Source organism: Bidens hawaiensis, unplaced genomic scaffold, assembly GCF_021521415.1.
Source record: "Bidens hawaiensis isolate Kalapana, Puna unplaced genomic scaffold, B.hawaiensis_p1.1 tig00008125_1, whole genome shotgun sequence".
In the NCBI taxonomy this organism is placed as follows: Eukaryota; Viridiplantae; Streptophyta; class Magnoliopsida; order Asterales; family Asteraceae; genus Bidens; species Bidens hawaiensis.
The window spans coordinates 41,288-65,798 of NW_027491578.1; the positions used below are offsets into that span (position 1 = coordinate 41,288).

Below are 24,511 nucleotides of genomic sequence, written 5' to 3' on the forward strand. Positions count from 1 at the left end.
AGTTTTTTCGGGTTGGGTTAATCGGGTTTCAAGTATCCTAGAAAAGAAAACAAACAAAGTAAAAAACTTCAATGCTATAATTAAAACAATAAAACTTCTTTGCTCGTAACGCAAATAATCAAATAATAAACCAACATAACTTGATAAAACAGTTCAAACGAAGAACGAAAATAAGTAACTAACTCGCATCATAATATTCTTCAATCGGACGTGATTTTTTTGTTCGATTACGATTGCTATTAGTAATAAATGGAAAACATAAATTAACAGTAAACAATCAATTCATATAATAGTTAGAATGACAACAATCGATTAAGGTCAACAACTGATAACTTTAGTGGCTAAGACCAAGTCTATTACACCTAAAAGTATATTTAATTTCAAAACTAAAAGTTTATTTAGGTTGACCCGAAACTTGTAAATCAAACTCGAAAACCAACCCCAAATACTTTGGTTCGGGTTCGGGTTAGTCTTTTCTCGGGTTCGGGTTAGTTCGGGTTCGGGTACATGGTTTTTCGGGTCGGGTTTCGGGTATAAGTGACATCCCTAACGTGAATAATGGTACTTCATACGTGTTTATATCTTACAAGTCTTTGAACATTAAATATGCTAAATTTGGACTTGTACGAGCATGAGATGAAGTCTCGGGATGATCGGGGAGTAAACGGAAGCTAATCAAAGTGGAGAATTAAGCCTAAGCATGGTATACAAGCGTTGGATTGGAAAAAAGGCGAAAACATGGAATTTCAGGTCCCAACATAAGTTACTCTGGGCCTGGCGTAACTTACTCCAGGACCTAACATAAGGGGCGTAAACAACTTATAAAACAGTTTTGTTTGGCATTGAAAAACAAGACCCGGCGTAGCTTACGCCGGGTAGAAAGTAACTTACGCCGGGTGCTGATATGTGACGCGAACTTACGAGTTTTTTAGGGTATAAAAGGCAATAATAAACCCTAACTCGTTTTTAACTTCTTTTTGGCCGTTTTGAGACATCTTGGGGCGATTTTTGGTGCTAGGAAACACCACTAAACATTATTCGATCGATGCCTAGAGAGTTCCGGTCATCAATTGAAGATCTAATGGCTACCATGATAGGCTAATTCCCCTTGAGTCATACCCGGGATATAGAGTTTTTATTTTTTTAGTTTTCTCATGTGTTTAAGAACGAGTGATTTGTAATTGTTTATTATTAATCTATAAGTATTGATGTTTGGTATTATTGTGCACTCAGTCGGTTTAGGTTTATTTCGATCAGAACGATTAGCTTGCGAGATGCTATGATAATTGCTTATAAGGTTATTTTGACTAGTTTGAATATGATGAAGCATACAATTGCTCTCAGTTGAGTCACACTGGCAAGGACTGTTTAATAATCAGTGTCGTGTGTTAGCGATTGTTGATGCCTAAGGTTTGCCTAGTTAGTCAATATGATTTGATCTTTAACAATTAATTTGTTATGTGAACATGAGATTACTGTATATATGCTTACTTGAAACCCGGGTGTGATTTGTCTTTATTAATTGTTTGAAAGTTGTTTAATTACTTGTTTGATATTAAAACTAAATCTATTGTTAGCGTGATTAGCACTCATATGTGACTACATAATTAGAAAATGATTACACGTTACACTGATCATATACTTCTCGTGGTTTGACACCCTACTTACCCTAGCTTGCTAAGATGATTATGAATTTGATTTAATTGTTTTTTACTAGATAACGACAGTCTAGCATCCGTATGAAACCCTAGTTGATAACAACTAAAAACAGATCATTACTAATAAATGCAACATTTTATTGATAACAAAGATCCGAATTACAAACCCTAGTTAGGTAACAAATACAAATATGAATTCAAAAACGACAAATGCCACAACTCTCCTTGTTTACGGGTGGGTTTGTTTTAGCAATCGATCAACTAAATTTTGAAATTGATCCAAGTAATCGCCAATTTATCCAAAATGAACACAACTGGATCTTCAATTAAATCAATTTTTTGACTTGAGCATTTTTGGTTTTAACCTTGAGCATGAGTCGCGCACCTAATGTACGATAATCGATTATTGTACGTTAACCTAACCCTATATATATAGTTGAACTCACCGTTCTTTTTTCTTTTGTTTTTGAACGACTTAAAAAGCCAGACCACCGGACACACCCATTTGCAAAAGGCTACTCACAATTGCAGATAGCACCAGTTACCTAGCCCGCCATCAATTCCATAGGAAGCCCACAGCCCGAAGGGGCCCACCGTGGTAAGCCCCTAGCTCGCACATGAGATATTGTTACGAACAAGATTCGAACCCATAACATTTCATAAGAGAATCCATGGGCTACCATTTAACAAATTTATTTATCTACTGGAAATTTAAAAAAAAATACATTATTTATACAAACCTTTTAAAGAAATTATCTATTTATATTAGAAAGAAATGCCTGAATGCCATGTTAGTAGCTTTTAACTTTTTGATTGATTACATATTAAAAAAAATACATAGTGTGTGTTTCAATGAGTTAGTTGATAATATAATCCGATTGTATTTGTAAAAGAAAAATAAACAAATAAACAAGTTTCAACAAAAACGTTGGTTTAATTATTAAAATATGATCACATAACATAAACTAGTGTGATGTTGGTGGTCCACATTACCAGCCCTTGTTGTAAGTTGTAATTACTTGGGTTAAAAGAACTATGTAATGATAAAAGTATAAAAACATATTAGGTAATTATTAGTTAATTAAAAATGAGAGCGAAAACATTATGTTTTTAAACAATATGATATAGTCACAGATGTCATTTTGCTTCTAACTTTCTAGTACCACGTCATCGTCACATCATACCTACTCAACTTCAGTATCATGGAAATGGTCACCAGTTACCTAGTCCACCATCAATTCCGGTTACCTAGGCTGCCATCAATTCTAAAGAAAGCCCACTGTCGAAGGCCCACCGTGGTAGGCCCCTAGCTCGCACATGACATATTGTTACGAACGAGATTCGAACACATAACCTTTCATAAGATAAACCATGGGCTACAATTTAAGAAATTTGTTTATCCACTGGAAATAAAAAAATACATTATTTGTACAAAACTTTTATAGAAATTATCTATTTTTACTAGAAAAAAATTTCGACTCAGTTGAAGACCATGTTAGTAACTTTTAACTTTTTGATCGATTACACTATATTAAAAAAAATACATTGTGTGTGTTTCAACGAGTTAATTGATAATATAATCCGATTGTATGTGTAAAAGAAAAATAAATAAATAAACAAGTTTCAACAAAAACGTTTGTTTAATTATTAAAATATGATCACACAACATAAACTAGTGTGATGTTAGTGGTCCACATCACTAGCCCTCGTTGTAAGTTTTAATTACTTGAGTTAAAAGAACTATGTAATGATAAAAGTATAAAACAAATTAGTTGATTGAAAATGAGGAAGAAAATATTATGTTTTTAAACAATATGGTATAGTCATAGATGTCATTTTGCTCCTCACTTTCTAGTATCACGTCATCGTCACATCATACCTACTCAACTTCAATCTCTTTTACAATATCATGGAAATGGTCAACAGTTACCTAGCCCGCCAGCAATTCCAGAGGAAGCCCATTGCCCGAAGGCCCAACATGGTAAGCCCCTAGCTCGCACATGACACATTGTTACGAACTATATTCGAACCTATAATCTTTCATAAGAAAAATCATGGGCTACCATTTAACAAATCTGTTTATTCTCCGCTGGCCGTTCCCCTTCCTGTTGTTGGGTAATGGGAACGATATATGCCCCCCCCCCCCCCCCCGGAATTCCCAGGTGGGGGAGTAGGATTTGAGAAAGCCCCGCTACTCCCCGATCCCGGGTAAAACTGTTGTACGGCCAGGGACCACCAGGCCGTGAGGCTTTCCCAGGGGATGTTTTCTATTTACATTCCCGTCTCTTAGAAAGAGCCGCTAAACGATCGGACCAGACAGGCGCAGGTAGCTTGACCGCCTTACCCGTCATTGAAACACAAGCTGGAGACGTATCAGCCTATATTCCTACTAATGTGATCTCCATTACTGATGGACAAATCTGTTCGGAAACAGAGCTCTTGGAAATTAAAAAAAAATACATTATTTGTACAAACCTTTTAAAGAAATTATCTATTTTTATTAGAAATAAATTTCAACTTAGTTGAAGGCCATGTCAGTAGCTTTTAACTTTTTGATCGATTACACTATATTAATAAAAAACATAGTGTGTGTTTCAACGAGTTAATTGATAATATAATCTGATTGTATTTGTAAAAAGAATAAATAAATAAAGAAGTTTCAATAAAAACGTTGGTTTAATTATTAAAATATGATCACACAACATAAACTAGCGTGATGTTGGTGGTCCACATCACCAGTCCTCGTTGTAAGGCTGAGGGGTGTGGGGCTTCAGCGGGGGCGCGAGAGCCCATCCGCTCGCGCCCGAGGCGCGAGAGGGGCGCGAGAGGGGCGCGAGCGCGGAATTCAAAGCAGGCGCAAGGCCGGTAGCGGGAGAAAGGGGGCGTAAAGGAGCATTGGGGTGCGTGAAGGAGCCGTTGGGATGAATAATTGAGACGTTGGGGTCTTTAATTTTATTAAAAAAAAATCTGTGTATCACTATATATAAATCTAAACATAATGCCACACCCAAAATCACATACCACACCCAAAATCACATAAAACAATTACCATAACTTCAAAAAAAACCCAAAATCAACCCATCTTCCAAACCTTTTTTTTAAAACATGGCTGGAAATTGGTACCCAAACCTAGATTCAGGTTATAGTTACGACGATTTATGGTCGTCACCAGACCAATCGATGTTTTTTTCGGGGTCGCAAGAAACATCCGGCTTTCAACCATCCAACATACAACCATCTCCTAACTTTGTTGTTCCGGAGACACAAGAATCACAAGGTGATGCTACGGGAGCAAGGAGACGCGTCCACCGGAAAAAACAAGTTGCAACGGACGGGTCGGGTTCGGCTTCGACTCCGAGGACGAAACGGAAAACCAGTCCGTGGTCATCGGATGAGAAGGAAGCCCTGTGTCGGTCTTGGATAGTCATTTCTGAGGATCGGCGTTGCGGTAATTGTTTTAACGTTTTTAAAAATGATTTTTAATAAAAAAGTTAAATAAAAAAGTTAAATGACTTACAAATTTATTTATGCATTTTGCAGCCGACTACCAAAAGAGCAAGGTCTTTTGGACAAAGGTTAGGGAGACGTTCTATTCGCTCGTTGGGAGTACAGAGCGGAACGCCGATATGATTTCGGGTCGGTGGTCCGAAATCAGAAAATTTGTCGGCTTGTTTACTAATCTTTTCAACAGGAACGCCGGTCGTATGAGACCAAGTGGCAGTGATGATTTGGCGGTTTACAATTTCACTGTCGAAGAGTGGAAGCAGGAGTGTCTGCGGAGGTATGGGACGGTGAAGACGTGGGACGATGTAAAGTTGTGGGAGAGGTTGAGAATGTGTGCCAAGTGGGTTGAGCTGGTGGCGCCCGACCATGATGCGGAAGTAGGGCCGAAACGGACTAAAACTAGTTCGTCTGGAGCGTATAGCACTTCTGCCGGGTCGGATTGCCGCGTTGGATTCGACCTAAACATTGCGGGGGAGGAAACGTCTTCACCGCCGAGGAGGCGGCCATTGGGACGGGACGCCAAGGGGAAAAAACCGGCTGAGGGGGAGCCGTAAACATCGTCGATCTTGTTGAATCCCTCAATAAATTCAACAAAACCATGGAGGTGGTCTCTAATGACAAAAAGGAAAAAAGCCGAATGAGAGATTTGGACTTCCTTACAAGAGACTTCAGTAACCTAAATCCGGTCGATCAAATGCTGATGGAAAAGCAAAAGGAACGTATCCGAAAGAGGTTGATCGAAGAAGACCAAGCCGAAGAATAAGAATAATGTTTTTTTAGTACTTTAATTTTTATTTTATTTTTAGATATTAATGTGTTTTTTTTAATGTGTGTTTTTTTTAATAATTTATGAGTTTTTTTAATAATACGTTTTTTGAATATATTTATAAAAAAATAAAAAAAAAACCCGCTGGAGCCCCTGCTCGCGCCCCTCCACACCAGGGCCAGGGGCTCCTGCGGGGGCTCCAACACCCATCTTATCCAGTTTCTCTCTCTGCCACACGTCACAATATTATTGGCTGGAGCCCCCACTCGCGCCCCCGTTAGAGCCCCCCACACCCCTCAGCCTAAATTGTAATTACTTGGGTTAAAAGAACTATGTAATGATAAAATTATAAAAATATATTATTTAATTGAAAATGAGAAAGAAAACATCATGTTTTAAACAATATGGTATAGTCATAGATGTCATTTTGCTTCCCACTTTCTAGTACCACACTATCATCACATCATACCTACTCAACTTCAATCTCTTTTATAATATCATGAAAATGGTTATAACCATTTCACTAATTAACCATTCCCCTCTCTTTTCAAATAAATAATAAAGATAACTAAAATAAATTAATATAACCCAAACTAACAATTAAATATAACTAAGATAAAACTACATTTTTGTTGCGTAATTAAAAATGTAAGTATATTTCGCTAAGTTTACCGGACCAAGCACGTGTCAACGCGTTTAGAAAACTAAAAAATATTTTTTTTAAAACAAATCTTTATTATGCCAGTATATTCATAAAAAAATTATTCAAACTTATGTATTTATTTTAAGATTTTTTTTTAACAAAAACAAGTTAGTTACTAATAACTAATTAACCTACTTAAATAACTACTAAATAATTATGAAAAGCTTTTAAAAAAACATCACAATTAAATATTAAATAATATGAATTGCTCCATTTTCTTCTTCATCCCCGTCAGCCTTCTTCACCCTATTGACCCAACTCCATTTTCTCCTTTGTTTAGATGAAGAATTTATGCAATTGAACTTGGAATAATAATGATAATAATAATAATAAAACTAAAAGAGGGGAGAGGAGGATTTGAACGGTGAGTTAAACGTTGAAATTTCCACAAAAGTCTTACCGTTGGGCGGCACCAACAACACTAGGCGGCGTTTCACGGCAGCACCTCCCATCACATCAGCTCTTTAGCGGTAAATCGATGTCCATACTTGATAGTTTTAATGTAATTATTAAAATATAAATATAACTATGCTCTTAAAAGGTACAGTAATTAATTATAGATTTCAGATTCACATGTTTAAATGTGAACTCAAATTAAATAAAACTTAAATATAATTAACTTATATTTCAATAACAAACAAAGTGATACTTATATGACAGATAAGCAGTTTGATTGTCTTACTTTGGTCTCCTGCCGTTGTGTTACACGGATCCTTAACTACCCTACTTCCAAAGTCCAACCATCACATGGTTTATTATAATAATTCACGTGAATATTATTGTATCATTCTCGTATGTTTTAGCTAGTCCGAGGCAAAGTCTTTTCTATGACCCAAAACTTATCACACTATAAGCATTGTTCATAAGTTTAGCCTTTTAATATTAGATTATTGTCACACGAAAAAAAATATTATTTATTTATGCTTTAATGTATAAGTATATTTTATATATGATATACAAGAAACCTATCACACATCGTTAATATAAAGTCTTTGTACAACACTCTGTACAACGAACTTAAAATATACAATACATTAGGTTAGTAATCTGTGTATCATACTTACATAAATTAATAAATTTGTCAGGTAAAAGTAAACATATATGATTGTTTATTTGAATAAATATTAAATTTTGAATTTATTTTTAAAGATTTAATATGATTTATGTGATTAATATTATGTTTTTTTTGTAATAAAAATAAATTTGATGAATAGAAAGTTATGAGAATTGCAGGTTTACTATTTAACAATTTAACGTACTTGTTAGTAAATATATTAGGTGTATAAGATTAGAATATCACATAATTGGTAGACGTAAAAGTTTTATGAGTAAATAAAATATAATATTGAAAAACATTAAGTTACAAAATATAGTGAAATCATATAGTATAATGGAAGTTATTGGTCGTGTAATATACGAAATTGCATTTTATAAAATATATATGAAAGTCATTATGTTTGATAATCTTTTGTGAAGAAGCTGAAAATAGAGGAATAACTTATCAATGTCGATTGTCTTATATGGTGAAATGACTTTTGATTTTATATTTTGGCTATTTAGTAACATAAGTTAGTAATTATGTTGTTATAATCCCTATTGAACGATATTGGCCAATAATAATCCCTATTCATTTTATCGATAGTAGCGGTTCCAAATTTTAAAAGTTGGCTCCCAGTGGTCCACCGTTAAAATGGACTTAACGGCGTTATACTTTTTTTTGAATTTCAAACTTATATTTTAGGCTTTTGATCGGAAGAAGGATACGAATCAATTGATGTAAAACTTAGCTCGAAACAATGATCCAAATGGCTTGATTTTTGATAATTGTAAGTTCGAACATTAAAATTGAAGCATTATTTTGTCGTTTTGGAGCACCGTTTCGAACTAAGTTTTACATCAATCGGCTTGTATAATTCTTCCAATCAAAAACCCTAAAACATTACTTTGAAATTCGAAATAAGTATAACGTCGTTAAGTCATTTTTAACGGGGGACCATTGGGGGCCAAATTTACTAAATTTGGGACCGATAGTGGCGATAAAATGAATAGGAATTATTATCAACCAATACCATTTAATAGGGATTATTAAAATCCAATAAACCTAATAATTAAAAGCAATTAAAAATAAAGGTTACATCTATGTTATTAGTTGGCTAATTATGGATGGAATAATAAACAAAGAAACATATTAAAACATATTTAATTTTAATTCTCATTTAAAGTACTTAATTAAATAATTGTTAAAATTGGTAAAAGTCTATGTACATCCTATGTGGACATGCTAGAATGTTTGTGTTCACATTGTTTTGCTTTAATAGTATAGTAAGATAAGATTCTTCTTTGTAAAGGGTTTTCAGTTTTAATACAATTTAAGTTAACCAAAAAGCAAGAAAATATACCCACTAAATTTTTAATTTTATTTATTGTAACGAAGTTAATAATATACTTAAAATTTGATGATAAAAGAGTTTATACAAATAAATAAGATGTTATAATCCGGTTTAAAAGCTATTTGGTTTAGTGGTACCTATGACCCGCTTATCTTTTTACTATAAAATTGTTTATTAATTATAAATAATATCATTTTTGAAAAAAAAAATCGAATACTAATTTTAGTATATCCCTAAGTTATAGGATTTTTATATAAAATATTTGGTGAGATTAATTTTTATTTAATGACATGTTATAACCCGTTTAAGGGTATCTGGGTTTGGCGAGACCCATACCCATAAATCGGGTCAAATGCATGAGAAACCTCTATTTATAAATAAAACAATATGATAACTTTAAAGAATGTATGAAGGTTTCGTTTATACATTATTAAGATATACACACTAAAATTTAATTTTAAACTTTGACCTTTATTACGTTTGTATGTTCATCAAATTTTGCTATATAATAAAATATATATAATATTTCTTGGTACTTCTCACACCAGTTAGTCTCATGAAAAGTCAAATTTAAAAGATCTTTATTCATATATATATATATATAGTGTCGTATATAAAATGTTCAACTTTCATTTCTAGCATTCTGCATGATCAACTTTTTTAAGGTCTATATTAAAATTTTCAACTTTTACTGCTAGCATTCTGAACGATCAACTTTTTTAAGGTCTAACTAAGTCGAGTTTTTTTCTTCTAAAACTAGTGTTGGTGAAAAATTATTTACCAATATTGTGTTCTTTAAAAAATATATACCAAGATATTGTTTTCGTTTATTTTTGTATTTGTCTTATATAGCTTTAACCAAACTTCTTTTTCTTTTATATATATAAAAATCAATTTGATTAGTGTTGTAGCTTTTTTATGTTTTTAAGGCGTTCCCAAAAAAAAAAAAAACTTTTTACCAACTGATTATAACTCTTTTATTTTTACCTTTTTTTAATACTCCATGTTAGCTACAAAAGTATCTTATAATAATTTAAATTATAAAATATAAAATATAAAAAGACTAATCGAACATCAAAACTCAACCGGCTACAAAACTCGAGTCGACTTATTGTAACATCCCTAAAATTTCCGTACCATTTTTGTCAATTTTAAAGTTGAGGGACCAAATTGTCATTTCCTCAAACTTAAAGTCCAACGTCTTATATGCACTTTTCGAAATTTCAAATGAGACGGACCGCCTCTTTAATAGACGATCTGTATCAAATTTATCCAGAATATTAAGTTTCCTCTTGAGACGAGGTGTCTTAAACGCTACCATTTTCTGACAGGATGTCGTGTCCGCCTACAATGTGATGAGACGGACCGTCTCATCTTTATACGGTCTGTCTCACCATCCGGTTCAGTAAGAGGTGTCATAACATGAACCCTACATGTTTAAACGCAATTCCTGACTCATCTTAAAGCATCAGTCGAACATTTACATGAGATTATGCGATCTCTAAAGCATTATAATACAAAACAAAAAAATAAAAACAACTATATGTATGGATCCATACATATATAACAGCCAATCAAGTGTGTTAACAACCAGTCATAGCCAGTTCTCTAACGGGCTAATAAAGGGATCGGGGAACCTTTAAATTGTGTGTGTATGGAAGTGGCACATATCTCGGGAATAATAGAGGTTCCCGCCATATAGAATATTGTTTTGTATTTAACGAAAGTTTTCTTAAACCTTAATTGAGTCTATCAATGTTTCACTAACATATCACTGACATGTTTTCTAAACATTACATGTAACTATGATTAAGGAGCATATATAAGGATTATGAGTCATTTATAAAGATAGACAACCGCGATACGAAGATGGCTCGATTTTATTAATTAAAATCCTAGTAATCATATGAAATAGATATTTTATAAAAAAAAAAAAAACAATACTCGTGTATTTAGATCCCAGTAGATTTTCAATGTGAATTAATATTTTAATATTAAAAGTCTTCCACTGAAATAAATCCGCAACTCTGATATATTTACATAACATGTACCAATTGGGTGTCACACTTCTAGTCCTAAGTCGGGGTGTGACATGCGATACACACTATTGCATATATGCACTACATCGAGTTTTTTTAACAATATAAATATATAAAAAAGATGAAAGAAAGTTTTTTTATAAAATAATTATTTAAAAAAAGTTAAAAATAATTTTTTTTATTAGTTCTCGATTTGTTTCTTTTTTTTGATGAGTTTTCATATGAATCCACCCCTGTATATATACGAACATAATCAAGATAAAACTTTTAATTAGAGATAACTAGATAAATAATAAAAAGATATTTTTAATTTTTTAAAAATAAATATTTTCAAAAAAAATTCTTTCATACTTCTTATATGTTGTCCTTATATGAATTTTAAATATTTGCAAAATAATCTTGATAAAACTAACCTTTTTTTTAGATTTAGCAAATGGGCTGCTACGGTCACATACAACACCCCTTTTGTTTATGAGTTTATTTTGACCTTTTTTTTGTTTTTAAATATTTTGATTATTTTATTATTATATTTAACTTTAAACATTTATTTTTGTTTTACAACTTTTAAAATATCATCTTCAATAAAATTTCTAATATATCACTATGATGTGCTTACTTATATATATATATATGTATGTGTCTTGATAAAGGTTTCATTCAAAACCGAGCTGTGAATACTAATTTAAAAGTAACAAAGCACGGATATAAACATTATTAAAGCCTATGTAAAAATGCATGCAACATATGTAACATACGAAAACGGTAACTTTGCTCAAATTTAAAAAAAAAATCTCGCCGATTTTTTTAAAGTATTCCTAAAAGCTTGCTCTTCCGATATATTAAAAAAACCCGCATATTTTTAGGTGATCCTAAAAGTTCCCACGTCTCATATGAGTTCTCTGATCAGTTCTCAAAATATCTTATATTAAACTAGTTTATGGATTGATGGTACGTGATATAAACAAGGTTGCAAAAGTCGCTAGATGGACCTTAGGTGGCTGACTGTGGAGTTGGGTGTACTCAGAGTGTTCGGAAGGACTCTAAGAGTACCCAGACATGATAAATATATAGAAAATAAATTTTTGAATATTATATACATGTAAAAAATAATAAGTTTAAAAATATTTATAACAAAATAGGTTGATATTAACATAATAAAAGAAATACATTTATAAATACTAATATATTTTGAAAATTGCTAATCATTAATTAAAAAGAATGATATGCACTATTTAATATTATAAAAATATGATTTTTTAAATATTCTTTTAAGTAAAAGACCGACTAGATATAATTTAGATGAAGTTAACCACTTTTAATCGATTCTTAATAACTAGGTAAAGTTATAGAGAATCGCCTCGACGTCATACCTTGTAACAATTACTCAAGGGAGTACTCGACCTTATAAGCCGAATTTTATAACATTGGATCGAAGTAAAAAAGATTGTGGATAGAAATTTCCAAGTTTGGTATGAAAAGGACAACAAGAAACATGATTGAATTTAGTAAAAAAGATTGTGGATAGAAATTTCCAAGTTTGGTATGAAAAGGACAACAAGAAACATGATTGAATTTTGCGTCATTTGACACCATCCATTTTATATGAAAAGAAATATTAATCAACGAATTAAATACTCACAACAACCATCACGAAATATGAAAAGAATATTGTAAATTTTTTATGGTTGTAAAATTATTGCAGTACAATACACAGGGAGGGTCATCAATATGTTTACAAATAGAGGTACCCCAAACGCAAGAGGCATAGTGGAAGTGTATCTTGGAGTACATAGAGTTTTGGTGTAGTGAGAGAGAGATCAGAGGAATTTGTGAAGAAGTCACTTAGAGAGAAAGAGAGAGATGGATGTGTGTGATGTACTTCGTATGAATGGCGGAAACGGAGATTATAGTTATTCCAACAATTCTCTACTCCAGGTATATATTATGAATTTTACATGTATAAAACCTCATATACATATTTCAATATTGCATATATAAAAATTTCATCAAATTAATTTGTAATATTTATTTTATTTTTAAATGTTAATTTGGCTTTATGTTTTATTTGAACGATATTTTACTGCTCCTTAAATTCATGATCGGCATGCACGTCTAGTATAAATATTATACATGCGTACATAACCACATATATATAAATATATGGAGAAAGTTAACGTACAAATAAAATTAATGTAATAATTGTGAAAATCTATATTACTCTATGATGTAATTACCTAGTTACCCTACTTGTATATATAATTACTCTGTTTAATTCTCACAATTAACACGTTAATTTCATTTGTATTTGATCCAAACTTTATATATGTGTACAAAGACACTGATTTATATATTTTGTTCGTTGGTGTACAAAGAACTGATTTATAAATTTTGTTAATGTTTGGTGCTTGGTAGAGAAAGGTTATATCAATGACAAAACCAATAATCGATGATGCTTTGACCAATCTTTATTCGGCTATGAACTTCCCGAAAACTCTAATCATGGCTGATCTTGGATGTTCATCTGGTCCAAACACATTACTAGTGGCATCGGAGCTCGTTAACTCAATTGACAAGATCCGACACAAATTAGGCGATGCCGAATCACCTGAAATACAAATTTACTTAAACGACCTACCACATAATGATTTCAACAACATTTTTCTCTCAGTGTCAAAATTTCAAAAGAACCTTACAAACCAATTGATGGCCAACTCTTCTTCTTCATCATGTTATGTTTCTGGTGTTCCTGGATCATTCTATACCAGGCTTTTTCTCAGAAAAAGCATTCATTTTGTCTACTCTTCCTATAGTCTCATGTGGCTTTCTCAGGTACTTGGTTCTCTTTCTCTAAATCTCACAAAATCTTTTTATAGAAAAGTTTCAATGAATATATTAATAATAGTTGATAATGATAAAACCTTTAGTAGTTATTCTACTCTTCAAAACTAGAGATTAAGAATAATTAACAAATCAACTTAAAGACAAACAATATAGTAACTATAATGTATAATAAACTCGACTTACAACTTATAAGGACGATAAATTTATGTTGGAATAACATTTTGACTGAACAGGTTCCTAAAATGATGAATACAAACAAGGGAAACATATACATGTCAACAACAAGCCCTCCTAGCGTGATAAAAGCGTACCGTGAGCAATTTCAAAGCGATTTTTTGACATTTCTCAAGTGTCGTGCGGAAGAGATGGTGAGTGGGGGGCGTATGGTCTTAACGATACTAGGGAGGCAAAGTGATGATCCTTGTAGCAAAGAATGTTGTTATGTATGGGACCTCTTAGCCACTTCCCTAAATGATATGGTTGCGGAGGTATAAACTATGGTTTAAATAGTAGATTCTTTGAGATATAAACTTAAAATTACTTAAAGTTAACCTTAGATTGTTGAAAGCAGGGTCTTATAGAAGAAGAGAAACTAGATTCATTCAACATTCCGCAGTACACTCCAAGTCCTAAAGAAGTGAGTAATGGAGTTGAGAAAGAAGGGTCATTCGTGATTGATTGTATTCAGGTTACTGAAGTGAATTGGGATGCATGCACAGACAACAATCACAGTTTATCTGAAGAGGATGCACAAGGATACAATATGGGCAAATGTATGAGAGCTGTTGCGGAGCCTTTAGTCTTGAGTCACTTTGGCGAATCTGTTGTTGAGGAGGTGTTTGAGAGGTACACGAAAAATATCAAGATTTCCATGTCCAAAGAGAAGGCCAAGCTCGTTAATGTCACTGTGGCGATGACCCGAAAAGAATGATCTGTTTATGATTTGAGCTTCTACTATCAAGATACAACTATTTGGATTGTTCTATTTTACCGTTGAATATGTAATTGCTTTTCCGTAAGGTTCAAATAAAATGTTTTATCTTCTGTTCAATTATTAAAATATATGTGTTTCTGTGTAGCCAAAATCTTGTTTTGGTTCCACTTGCAACATTTGTAAACATGGATTTATCAAAAATGAATTATTAAATGTTTTGATTGGCTGATTGCATTTACACAAACCAGCTATATATTTCCCAACAGTGACCTGATTGATCAGCATGAAAACTTTTATAAACAAAATTAATTAATGGAGCCTTCGACTGATTAATTATGGATCCAGTCTCAATATATCTTGTTTGGTCATGACTCTTGAGGACCCAATGGGCCTTTTATAAAGCATATATATTTAGGGAAAATTCCTAAAATAGCACATTTATAGTTAGTGTTTCCAAGTTTATCTCCCATAATTCAAGTTTCCAAGTTTATCCCTTTCATATCTCGTCGCCGACGACATGATAGCGAACACCGAAGATGCGTTACTGAAACAAATAGGATAACGACACGTGGCCGGAATAGGTCGTCGCGATGTTTTCTTCGACCCAGACGATGTGTTATTGTTAACTACGTCAACGACGGGCTGCCATACCTGACATCCGTGTTCACATCGTCGGCGACGACCTACCGGATCTCATGGCTGGCGACTTGTTAGGTATAACATAGGGTTGACGATGCGTTATGTTGCTAACGTAGGGTAGGAGCGATGCGTTATCACTAACGTAGGGTCCCAACGTCATGTTATATAACCTAACATGTCGTTTCAGCGTTATCACTAGCGTAAGGTCCCGGCGTCATGTTATCACTAACGTAGGGTCTCAACATCATGTTAACATGTCGTGGCGACCTATTCCAGCCAACTTGTGCCACGTGTCGTTATCCTATTTGTTTCGGTAACGAATCGTCGGTGTTCGCTATCATGTCGTCGGCGACGAGATACGAAAGGGATAAAATTGAAAACTTGAAATATGAGGGATAAACTTGGAAACAATAACTATAAATAAGTTATTTTGGGAATTTTCCTATATATTTATTGTATTGGTATAACTCCCAATCTCCAATCATCATGAAGCATCAAACAACTGAGTTCATCAAGCTGCAACAATAACACCACATGTCTCTTCTGGCCCAAAGTTCCAACCAATCACTTGCAGTTCCAGTTCATTCCGTCAGCTCCTCGAAAATCTAAAAACGTGACAGCAACAGTCCAACATTTATTCCATGTATAAAAACATTATAAAAAATAAGTTGGCAACAATCGTATAAAAAATAACTTATAAAAATTATAACAAAAGATTAATATTATGTTTCATGAATATATTGTCATTAAACAGTGGCTTTTAGCTCTTATGTTGTGTTTGGATAATTCGGATATTTATCATTTTATGTTTCGGATAGTATCCTTTTATTTATTATTATTATTTTTTTGATAATTGGATATTTATTGTTCTATGTTTTAGATAACTAGATATCTATCATTTATGTTTGTATGATTTGGATATCTTGTGATACGTGCCCACGTTCCGGTCTTCCTGTCCACAAAAGACCTCCATTCATGCGTTGCATTTCCTTGCTCCAGGTTTGCAATATTGTTTCTTTAATTATTATATATGTTTATTTGTTTAGTCTATGTTAGTGACTTAGTGGTTATTATTCACCAACTGGTAGTTTCTTAGATGTTTAGTTGTTCGTAGTCTATATGAATATAAATAAAATTTGTTACAATGTTTATGTTCTTGTCCTTTTAATTCTTTGGAGCTTGATCTCTCTATGTATTTATTATCATGGAGTCTAACTCATTCAAAGAGTCTCTTTCAAATGTTGCTTCCAATGAGATATATCTAATAAAGTTAGTAACCACCGTCTATCATCGTGTGAATTAGTAAAACTTAGAAATATATTCAAATAGTTCATAATCTGAATTTTGATTGTTAAATTTTAATTAGAAAAAAAAAACAAAGCAATCACAAAACAATTGCAAATCCGTTACTAAATACCAGTCATGAATGTAGCAGTCGCTAAAGATAATATGAGCGACTTAATGAAACTTATGTTAGTACGAACTTGACATATATAGCTAAGTGTTGGGTGATCTACAATGGTGAAAGGAGAGTGTCCTAGGGTGGAAAAAGCTCTTTTCAGCTTCAAGATCACTAGGGATCCTTATTATACCATGACTTGTGTTGGAGAAACTTACAACACTTGGTAAGCATGGGTGTAGGTTAGTACCTCCCCCCCCCCAAAAAAAAAAAAAAAAAAAACCAACACTTTTTGCTCATTAAGTGTAAATTTATCCAATTCATTTCGTCTGAATTTTTTTATACACAGTGTAAAATTACCCATTTTGTCCAAAATATTTGAATCCGGCCCCGACGTTCTCGTCTAAGCTTCGCCATTGCGGGAGAGTTCGTGCTTCACATCCATATATTAGCATTTTTTATACAATGTAACTATCATGCCTAATAAATTATTCCTAATTAGTTGTTTAATTAATAATGAGATAACTGCGGTTTTCGTCCTTGTGGTTTGACCAAATATGCGGTTTTAATCCATTAGCCAGGCGTAGCAGTAGTATAAACAAGGGACGGCGTTAAGGGAAAAGGGAGGTACGACCGGGGAGCTGGTTGTTGGAAGCTTCAGATAGTAAACGAGACGCACAACCAGGATCCACTCGTCTTTAAGAAGGGGAACGCGTATCTCAAGAAAATATCCAAAAAGGAAGTTGATCTGGCTGCAACGTTACACATGCAGGGCGTGAAGCCGAAAAAAATTGTTTCACTCTTACGTAAAAACGGTTTCCCGACAGCAGCTGTATTGAAAAGGACATACAATTTTACCGATAAGTTGAAAAATGAAAATAAAGTTGGAAATACCCCCTTGCAGGTTCACGTTCTGAATTTGACTTCTTAAAACAAATGTTTAAAAAAATTGTTACCGTTATGTTAAACTAAACTGGATGCAGGTATTTGAAAACTTCCTACATAATAATAGGTTAGTGTATCACACACGGGAGAACCCTTCCACCAACACGGAGGTTTTTTTCTTTTGTCATGATAGGCCGTTTAAAATGTGGTGTGTGTTCCCCCTTGTGTTGTTTATTGACACGACGTACATCACTAACATGTAAAAGTAGTTGTTTGTTCAGTTTGTTGGTGTGACGTCGACTTCGAAGTCGTTCTGAATCGCGCGCACAGCTATATCTATGGAACATGAACAGGACTTCAAGTGGGCCCTTGAACAGCTCAAAGGCATGCTTAAATATTGCATTGAGCCGCGTGTGATAGTCACGAACATAGACCAAGCCCTGATGAAGTCGTGTGACACAGTCTTCCCTTGTGCTGCCAAAAACCTAAGAAGGTGGTTGATGTACATATAAATATACATCTTTTCGGCATCAAATAATCTCTAAAAACTGCAATTTCTATCTAATAACATAGCATAAAAGACTACTTATCATAATAAAACATAATTTCAGGTGAAACCAAGCCCCAAACAAAGAAACAAGCGAAAAGACGATGAAAACACAAGAAAACGAAGAAACACGCCCCCATGCCTCAAGAAACACGCCCCCATGTTTCTAACATAAGAAAATACAAAATCTGGAAGCAAAAGCACGGGGTCATGTTTATCACGCACGGGGTCGTGGACGAGAATACAGAAAAGACAAAAAGAATTGAGCACATGTCACTAAAAAACACGGGGCCGTGCCTACCAACCATGGGGCCGTTGCCACCTCACACAAAAGACAAAACAAATCTGGCACATGTCATAAAGATACACGGGGCCATGCCTCACCATCCAGATTGCCTATAAATAGTGGCTCATGTTGCATTCATTAAGTGTGCCTCGAAAAGAATTCTCTCCGGTTTTCACTTATAAAAACACACACTAACACTCACTTTGAAGATCTAGTGAAGAGTTTGAAGGTTTGGAGGTCATCACCACTAATCATCATCATTAACCATCATTACCATCATTAAGAAGAAAGATTCATCTACATTTGGTTAGATTGTTCCAAGTTTAATCATGTATTTGTTATTATCAATCATCTTAATGTCTATCATCATGCTCATTATGAGCTAAACTCCTTTTACCATCTAAAATCTATGAAGAAGCTTTGTTTTACTTAATAATTAATCAAGACATGTGATGTAGTCTAGTAAAGTACATGGTTATATTACAATTATCTTTTGATGAGAAATGTTTCACCATCTTAAATCACTAATTCAAAGTTGGTGGTTGTCAATATCATTGGCAATCGTTCATGATCGATTCATATTCTTGAAAGATAGAAATACTTTGATATATTATCGAAACATGGATCCTTATATTGTACTTAGAAATGATGAGATATAAGTTATGGTGTATTTTTCTAAACCTTGGTAATCCGAAAATGGCTTTGCTTAGGATATCAAATTAGCCAAAGAAACCATATGTTAACGGAATGTGTAATTATAACCTACTTAAATCAACCAATGGGAGGTTGTGTGATGAACTACAACCACCCGAAGTTGTTAGAATTGGTATTCGAGAAATTGAAGTCAATCCTAATCTTTCTACTTTACGAAACTACTTGCCAACTTAAATTGACATCATTGAGATGGTATGACATTAGGAAAGGGTGGACTTTAAAATGCGTATATCATCTCCTTAGTGCCAAAGATGCTCACTTAAGGTTTAAGGAGCCATCTATCATATATTGCTACGGCAAGTTTATCACATGTCTACATATTACTTATCAATGTTAAAATGGAGTGGATTCTTGATCTTAGATGGTAACCTTCGCATAATTGAACAACTCGTTTAGAATTTCTTGTCTTGGTCACCTATATATTATATATAAGTATTTACATTTTATAAAAAGTTCAAAAATTAACCCCAAAATGACTAAAAATTCCGATTGAAGTAAAACAACGATTTATTATTAGAAACATTTGTGTCCACGGATCGATACTTGGTTCTTACCAATACTATTCTACATATATGATAGGTACACTTGCCTATTTTGTGTGTGTTCAGTCTTTGTAGAAATCACTTTTATAAATTTAAAATACGATCTTGTGCAAAAGCTAAATATCCAATCCATCATATTTTATACAATCCGCGCACACGCACATCAGTGGCACATACAGGAGAATATAAATATAAGATGAAAGAGTATGTATAAAAAAATCATGGAAAATTTCGCGTACTTTTGGAAGGTACTGTGTGAGTCGTCCACAGTCTATGATTGTGAATATAACTGCGGGAGGTTGGAAGAAACGTTAGCCGACACGGTAAACAAAGTAATTCTTTGATACGTATACAATTATTGATAATCTACTCGTACATTTCATTAATTTATGTTTTTCTCTTTTTTTCAAATATCTGGGACTATATTCATGGTAACTTGGTGGGTCAAACAAGGGAAAGTTTGTATCTTGTTGGATGGATGACCGACTAAACTTCAACGAGCATACAACAAACCGAGTTGAGATTTAGCACACAAACTTCAAAAGGCACTTTGATGGGACCAACAACACGTTCCACGCAATTGCGGCTTATGCCCTTGAGGTTGTAGAAGCCCAAGAGGTTGAAATCGGGGGAACCTTTAAAACCTCCCGTATTAAGCTAAAGAAAGACTATAACCTGCATGTGTTTTACATGCTACATTATAAGGTGTTGATTAAGGCACTTACGCCGCTTCAAAAGGAGTATAGCAAGTATGAAAAGATGATCGAGGCCGAATCTTCGAGCAGACACCAGCTGCGAAAGTCTATGGGGTTGTCGTGTGCTTGTGAGCTGAAGAAATACTTTGATACAGGCGTACATGTTCCACTAAAAGCGACATTCTGTAGGAAGATTGATTTCAATTCGGTGGTTGTGTAGGAAGAAGAACCAGACTTCGAGACAGAACTATATGAGATTAAACAAACGGTCCTGTTACGAAAAGATCAAAAACATAAAAAGTCTTTTATCGAAGATATGGTTTGTTCTTCCCAGCAACTCAAAGAAAAAAGAGCTTGAGAAACGTGAGGACCCTTGGGTCGTTCAAACCTAAGCCATCAATAAAAAAAAGCCGAGCCCGCGAGACACAGCTTGTATATCCCTTCCTTGTACACCCCTTCGTCGTCACTAAACATTAACAAAGCCCCCTCACTCTTGAAGCGTTCGCATTAACAATCTCAGTCACAATTTAAGATGCCCCCTCCTAAACCATCAAAACAAACATCTAAGAAACAGGAGACGGGACCTGACATCGGTTTTCCTTTAGTGGCTGATCCAAAAGGCATTGCAGCGGTACAGAGGTATAAGCACGCCGTTCCCACCTAGTGTTACCCGTACATCTAAAAAATAAAATACGTAAGGCCAGACTGTAACTGGGGTTTTCGGGCAATTGCTGAGGGTTTAAGAATGGGTCAAATAACTGGAAGGATGTTATGGTTGCCATGAAGAATGAGATGGACACGAACCAAGATTGGTGGCAGGCAAGATTAAATATGAAGCCATCGGGATATTTTGAGAGGGTCCGTAACCATTTAGAATTATATGATACGGTTCAAGATGCACCCAGCATGTGACGACCATCGATCTAGTAATTACCGTAACCGTGATTAAATAGCAATTAATGAAATAACTATAATTAAAAAGTATTTTTGTCCAAACTTTATTGTTTTTATATGAGTTTTAAAATATACAGTTTGAAAAAGCTGAAATTTGTCGCATAGTGAGCACTGCGTAAGAATGACACTGGGTGACGACTTAGAAACGGATAAAATCATAAACATGACAAAATGACCTCGAAAAATCAAAAATAATATTGGAATATTAGAGATAGCATATCAACTTAATTTTAGAAGGTTCGAATCACAAAAATTAGAAAATAAGCGATCAAGAGTCAGTAGAGGACACCGTAAGAACCAACCGTCAAATTTCTTAGAAAAATCAGTTTTTAGGCTGTTACAGACTGAAATTCAATTTCGTTTAATGTCTGACAAAAATTATTAGAAACGGAGTTCGTTTGGTCCATCAAATATCACTTTACGTTAATTTTTACCGCCGAAACTTACCAGATAAAATTTAATAATTACCCGCTCCCTCCCTACCTCAAATTGGCGGCCAACATGGAGCCAAACCACCTCCAAAATTGACCAATCAACACTCTAGGCAATCATTGGAAAGATATCTTGGTGAGATTTGAAAGAAATTAAATGATTATTTAAAGACCAACCCCACTTCCCCATGCACCACCCCACCCCTTCTTCTTCTTCTTCTTCTTCTTCTTCTTCCTCCCAAAACCGGCCCCCATCCCTCTCTCTACCACCACCTCTCTCAAAATTCATAAACACCCATATTATACAAATTAAAGACTTTCCATGCTAGCATAATCAAAAGATAGGATCAAGAGAGCTTAGGAAAGAGTTTAAGCACATTCAAGCCCTTGTTTTCTTCTCTTGAACCTCTAATCCAAACCCTAAGGTAATGTGGTTAAGTATTGTATGTTTTTGCTTTAGTTAGAGCTTAATGATAATGATTTTGGTCCCAAAAATGCAAAGTTCGGTTTTTGATTTATACATGCATGCATGGCCGTGAGTTTGTGTGTGTGTGCATATATGGCCGTGGGTTTGTGTGTGTGTGTGTGAGTGATTGTTTTGCTTGATAATAACATGGGTTATGGACACTTGATAGATTGATTTCACTTAGTTATATGGAACTTGAATGAGTTTGCTAAAAGACTTAGTTTGAATAATAACTTGACATGAGTTTTGGTTGTAAAGATTGAAATGGAACTTGATTGAACCCACCCCCATGGGCCGTGAGCCATGGCTTGGGGTCGGGAATGACTTTTTTTTGGTAAAATATGGACTACATGATACTTTAATAATCTCTATTGTAAACCCGCTTGACTAAACTTTAAAGATATACATGCATAAACTTAATGTTGATGATTATTTGAAAAGTGACTTTTTGATAATATGGATAGACAAGATAATGAGTACATAAACTTGTTGGAATAATGCATGATTAGGTAGGATATTGTCTCTCATGTGGATGAACAAGTTGTTATTAATGACAAACATGCTATTAAAGGAAACTTTATCTTGATGAAATTTGTGATTTAAGTTTTGATGGTTACTTGATACATGCAAACATTGGTAGTTTATGATACATGCTTAGGAATATGCTGGTAAGCATTACTATGGAAAAATATCAAGTTGTTAGAGATTTGCAAAAACCGACACTTACTAAAATAAGAAACTTTATTTGGTAAACTAGTAGAAAAGGATGAAACAAGCTTATGAAACAAGTTGGATTGATTGTTGTCAAACTAGTTGAATGAGATAAAACATGTGATATATATCTTGATGCTTGAAAACTTGAACTAGATGAAAATATGGTTTTTAACAAAGTTGCTAAAATAAGAAACTTTATTTGAAACTTGAAGCTAAGGCTTGAGCATGAGTACTTGGATAATTGTTTGATGTGTATTATGTGTTGCATGATGATGAAATACATGATATTATATGCTTACTTTCTGTACATGATGATTTGAATTGATAAGATAGCTTAAAAAGCTTGTCGGTAACTTTAATGGTCGGAAAGTTCAACTTTTAAAGTGAACCGACAAAGGGTTTTCGGGACTGATTTGAATCAGCCCCTAAAACCATAATATTCTTATGCCTAACATAAGTTAAAGTATAAGAGAAGGTCAAGAAAGCAAAACTTGACCCTTACACGATTCGTGTCACGAAAACCGACACAAAAATGTTAAAAATTGACGTTTTTGAGAAAACAAAACCAAAAATAAAAACCATGACATTTTTATGAATAAAATTATGAAACTTGACTAAAATCATACATAAACTCATTTTCGGTAATTTAAAATTCAAGTTTTACACAAAAAGTTAATCGATTCGTCTTTAAGGGCAAAACCGTCAAAAACCGTCAAAACCGACAAAAACCGTTTAAAAGTAATAATATGGCAAAACTTAAATTTTTCTAAATATTACAGCAACCAAAATATTACTTTCAAAATATACATAATATTTAATTAATTAATAAAATTTACTAAATTATTATTAAGTAATTCTTTACTTGTGTAACCGATAATTGCTAAGTGATCGAATAAGAATCTTGTGTGCTTGTATGCTTGTGTGATCACTTAGAATGAGGTCATATAGGATAGGGTCGTCACCGAACCATTCAAACTTGAGCTATAAAAATTAACAAACGTGTACTAATTCAGGACACGAGTTTTTGGACAATTTCTGGAATTAACTGTGAGTTTTCTCTTCGCCCCTTGTTTTAATTGTTTTTCTTAAAATGTTTTGGGGAAAAGCATATTTATTTTGATATATATATTTATATATATATATATGTATTGTACTGTTTTCGTTTTATTGTTGTTGGAAAACGCGAATTGTTTTACAAATTGTTGTTATAGTGGGATGAATCAATTTGGTTAAATAACTGTTAACCGGGGTAACGGACACATAAATGTTGGTAGATCTATCGGGGTGACGCCCCCCACTTCCATTCGCGTTGGGTTAAAAGTGGGAATATTTTGATTATGGTATGTTTCGAGTTATCAAATTGGTAGTCATACACGCGTTGTACTCTTAGCTAGTTTACAACTA

General features: G+C 33.7%; 1 protein-coding gene across 1 annotated transcript; it reads left to right on the forward strand.

The window, feature by feature from the left end:
* The first annotated feature begins 12,854 nt into the window (after positions 1–12,854).
* LOC143637097 (S-adenosyl-L-methionine:benzoic acid/salicylic acid carboxyl methyltransferase 2-like) lies at positions 12,855–14,952 on the forward strand. Its single transcript, XM_077104549.1, has 4 exons — positions 12,855–12,995; positions 13,473–13,889; positions 14,135–14,389; positions 14,473–14,952. Exons 1-4 carry the CDS (start codon positions 12,921–12,923, stop codon positions 14,830–14,832), a joined length of 1,107 nt encoding a protein of 368 aa, XP_076960664.1. The 5' UTR covers positions 12,855–12,920; the 3' UTR covers positions 14,833–14,952.
* The last annotated feature ends 9,559 nt before the right edge of the window (positions 14,953–24,511 follow it).

What these genes read in the sequence shown, in the direction of transcription:
- LOC143637097 (XM_077104549.1), top strand. Translation starts at nt 12,921, where the DNA reads ATGGATGTGTGTGATGTACTTCGTATGAATGGCGGAAACGGAGATTAT. An exon ending in CCAACAATTCTCTACTCCAG is followed by an intron (nt 12,996 to 13,472) that starts GTATATATTATG and finishes GGTGCTTGGTAG; the next exon opens with AGAAAGGTTATATCAATGAC. An exon ending in GTCTCATGTGGCTTTCTCAG is followed by an intron (nt 13,890 to 14,134) that starts GTACTTGGTTCT and finishes TTGACTGAACAG; the next exon opens with GTTCCTAAAATGATGAATAC.